Source organism: Puccinia triticina, chromosome 7A, assembly GCF_026914185.1.
Source record: "Puccinia triticina chromosome 7A, complete sequence".
Classification (NCBI taxonomy): domain Eukaryota; kingdom Fungi; phylum Basidiomycota; class Pucciniomycetes; order Pucciniales; family Pucciniaceae; genus Puccinia; species Puccinia triticina.
The window spans coordinates 6,550,766-6,554,293 of record NC_070564.1 but is presented as its reverse complement, the minus strand read 5'-3'; the positions used below and the strand labels follow the sequence as shown (position 1 = coordinate 6,554,293).

The 3,528-nt window shown below is 49.8% G+C and overlaps 1 protein-coding gene across 1 annotated transcript; it reads right to left on the bottom strand.

Moving 5' to 3' along the window:
• Positions 1-519: 519 nt before the first annotated feature.
• PtA15_7A728 (uncharacterized protein) lies at positions 520-1,512 on the bottom strand (the record flags this gene model as incomplete). The annotated part of the gene is made up of 4 exons (XM_053171365.1): positions 520-685; positions 802-981; positions 1,025-1,253; positions 1,362-1,512. The coding sequence occupies 4 exons, from the start codon at positions 1,510-1,512 to the stop codon at positions 520-522; spliced, it is 726 nt and encodes a 241-aa protein (XP_053022554.1).
• Positions 1,513-3,528: the final 2,016 nt, after the last annotated feature.

The window sequence follows — 3,528 nt, the reverse complement described above, 5'->3', positions numbered from 1 at the left end:
ATCCCCAACTGTCTCTCACCTCTCCCCAGTTCAAATCAAATCTATATGTACTGGCCAGCTCCCCACATTGAAGAGGAAATGTGCCTGGGTGAAAGGGTGTGGGGCAGGAAAAGGTAAGAGTCTGACAACACTTCTCACTGAATATAGATGATGGAGGAAAACCTTCTAACCTGGGAAAGACAAATTCTAGAACCTAAGATCAATTTTATTTCTAGCCAATTAGAATTATCAGTAGTATCTTCTGCTTTACAATTAAGGAGAATATGAAAATGAGGAACTCAAAAGGAACAATGGTGGAAGGAAGAATCATGAGAGAGAGAAAGGGAAAAGGCTTGCGTAGATTAGTAGAAGAATGAGCTACACAGGAGGCAGGGGACCTAGGACTAAGAACTACAGTCAAGTTGATCATCTAATCCTCCTTGATTGGTTTGCACGCGTGGGTCCTCCCAGAAAAATGTGGCAAACCCTCACTGTCATTGCCAAACTTGGTAATAATAGCCTTTGGTTTTAGAGAACTAATCATCTCAAAGTGTTCTGCCCATTGCGTAATTCCACTGACTCTGCGCTAGCACTATGTGCGCAGATCACAACCCAATCATTCCCGCCGACGCCTCCGGAGGCTACGCCTGTGAGGCCGACACTGGAGATGGCGGCCGGGACGGTGAAGGAGGCGACGCATGAGGCCCTGGAAGTCGAAGCAGCGGAAAAGATAGAGGTGCTGATGTCCTGGTCGTCAGCGACAGGTTGTAAGCAAAAGAACAGGAAGGTGGTCAGCGATCATCTGCTCATAGATTAGTGAACAAGGTGAGCCGGACGTGGAGGACGAGCAGCTGATCATCCCAAAGCCCCTCTTTGTTTCCGCGAGCCGCATTGGGGAGGGCCACGATCAAGCTGAAGTCCATCATGCTGAGGTCCTGGAGGAGGGTGGTGTCGCGCTTGGGCTGCTCAAACAGGCCGATCTTTGTTGGGCCAAGCTTGATCCTGCAGCCCCGGTGGAGCAAGTTCAGGATCTTTAGCAATGAACTTCGTTTGCTTTGTCTTCTGGATACTTCCAACGTCCGCAGAGCAATGAAAAATGACGGGACCTTTACTGGTGCCGACGGCCTCGGGTTGGGGCAGTAGGTGGCTGGTGGAAAAGGTGTCAACACCCTGGGCGTTAAGACGCTGGATCTGGTGGGTAGCCCGCTGCGACTCGGCAATCAGCTGCAGCACATCTTCGGCCGTGGGGGACTTGTCGAAGATGGGGCCATCCACTATTAACTAATTTGGCCGATCTGGCGGGCAGGAAGGTCGGCTCGGGTAGCCCTCCTGAGATGGATGTTCTTGGGGGCAGGACTTCCTTCTTGGGCTGGTCGGGTGACGTGGGGTAGGAGGAGGAGGCGGGTTGTTGAGGGCGGAGTCCGAGGGGAGATGGTTGACGGAGACGGCCAAGTTGCCGTACTGTCCGTTGCGCAGATCATCGGGCCCAGCCTGGTGCCGTCTTTGGATCGTGATGATCAGAAACATATCCATGTTCCCACCTCCGAACAGAAATTTTCAAGGTCAACTTCAACGGGCCCTGCCTGGCGAGGTAGCACCAGCTGCCCACCTGCTGGCTCGACGGGCCCAAAGAGGGAGGGGCTTCATCCAATCGGAAACCGAACTGATCTTCAATGCATTCATGTGATCTTTGGTTTGTTCACATTGGTCCTTACCTTAGACGGGTCCTGGTATGCTCATAGGGCCACAGATTTTTGAATCTATTTATTCAGAAAGATATTATAAGACAAAAGGGATATCGGTCGATAGGGACATGACGGTCAACGGCCTGCCAACCGATTCGGAATCTCTCGCATCTCTGCTTAGAGCAGTTGATCAAAAATTGGTCGCCCTCGATTTGACCGATTTCCGCCCTGTTTGTTCACCAACATTGCTCGGAGAAGTTCTCGGTGATTATCAGTGTTCTACGATTACGACCTTGAAGCTAGACGTGAAAACCGAGGGAAATCTCACTTTAGATGGCATCTCTTGACTTCGATGCTCCTTCCGCGTTGCTAAACCAGCTGAAAAACAGTTGGAGGGCTATAGGAACCTGTGAGGTGCGATCAACAAAAGAACCGTCATCAATCGTGTGGCTACATAGCCGAGCTGTTCCCATCCATGGTTCTGTTGTTGGCCAATGTGGTGGTGGCAGAGATGAAGGGGCAGTCGGACGGAAGCAATGTTGCGGGGTTGGAATTCATGGGAATTCTCTGTGCACCAGCATGGTAAGGGTCTGAAATGCGCGACAATGCTGATGTGAATCTGAAAAGAGCCTGAGAAGTATCACGTACAGGGCTAGGCGAGTGGATGGACGAGGCGAGGCAGTGCAAAAATTGGTGGCCCACCTTGTGGCGTTGGCGTCAAAGGGACATGGCAGTGGCACCACAATGCCCTGGCAGGTCGAAGTATAGGGTTGGTTTTAGTTTCCAGTAGCGCACGTCAGATGTGTCGAGCAGGACGGCCAGAAGATCCGAGCAGTATGTAGCCAATGCCTCGCGGCTCAAAAATAAATCGGCACCGTGGCGGTGGTATTGTTGTCAGGGATACAAGCGAAGTCAAGAGAAGGGTTCAAGGCAGGCAGCTGGCTGGTCGATGGTGTATAAAAGGGGGGTGCTCTTGTGCTCGGATAATCCCCCAGGGCGTCCTCTGCCGCTGTACTTCCAGCGTGCGGTTCGTCCTCACCCCCTCCGCTGTTGCACTTGCGCAGTTTGAGGGGCTAAACTCGTTGGCCCCCCTTTGCATAATGCCTTCAATGCGGCGCGCTGGGGGTCATCCTCTCACTGTTTTTTAACCCTGCTAGACAGGGATGGACAGTGGGCCACGGTGCATCAGCTTGCTGATGTTAGGTGGCTGGTTGCAGGTTATGGTTGTATTTTTTTTGTTGTAAAATTATGTTTTTTTTGTTGTTTTGGCATTTGTAGAGGGAAAACCCTTTATGTTTTTTTTCTGGAAGTTGTAGAGGGGAAACCCTTGTTTTTTTTTAAAAAAAAATTGGATATTTGTAGGGGAAACCCTTGAATTTTTGTTTAATTCAAACTGATGAGACCTAATTGCAGACAATATTCTTCACCTCCAGGATTGTCTTCCTCAGAGCCATACATATTCATGGAGAGTAATGATCTCTGAGATCATTTGTAACCCCTCCCCCTACACTCTTGAAATATACTATCTGCGCTTCTTTTGGGTTGAACAATTGGGTAAAGGTAAGATATCTATATAAATACAAAAGCGGATGGACTATGTGAGACAACTTCTTGCAGGCATTTGCTAACAGTAATCTCATCCAGTGAGTCTCAAGTCTCTTGTTTGAGATGTCCTACCAGGTTGTCTGACATAGGGAAATTCTTCTCATGAGCTTCGTAGCAATCAACTATGTGTTGGGCAGAGCCGCTGGATTTCCTGAGCTGAAAATGGGAACGCCATTTGGAAGTCTTCTCAAAGCAGATGTTGGCTTGAGAGCATCGCCCGTTGCCAGCCGTTCCAAGGATTGAAGTTCAGGAGGAGTAA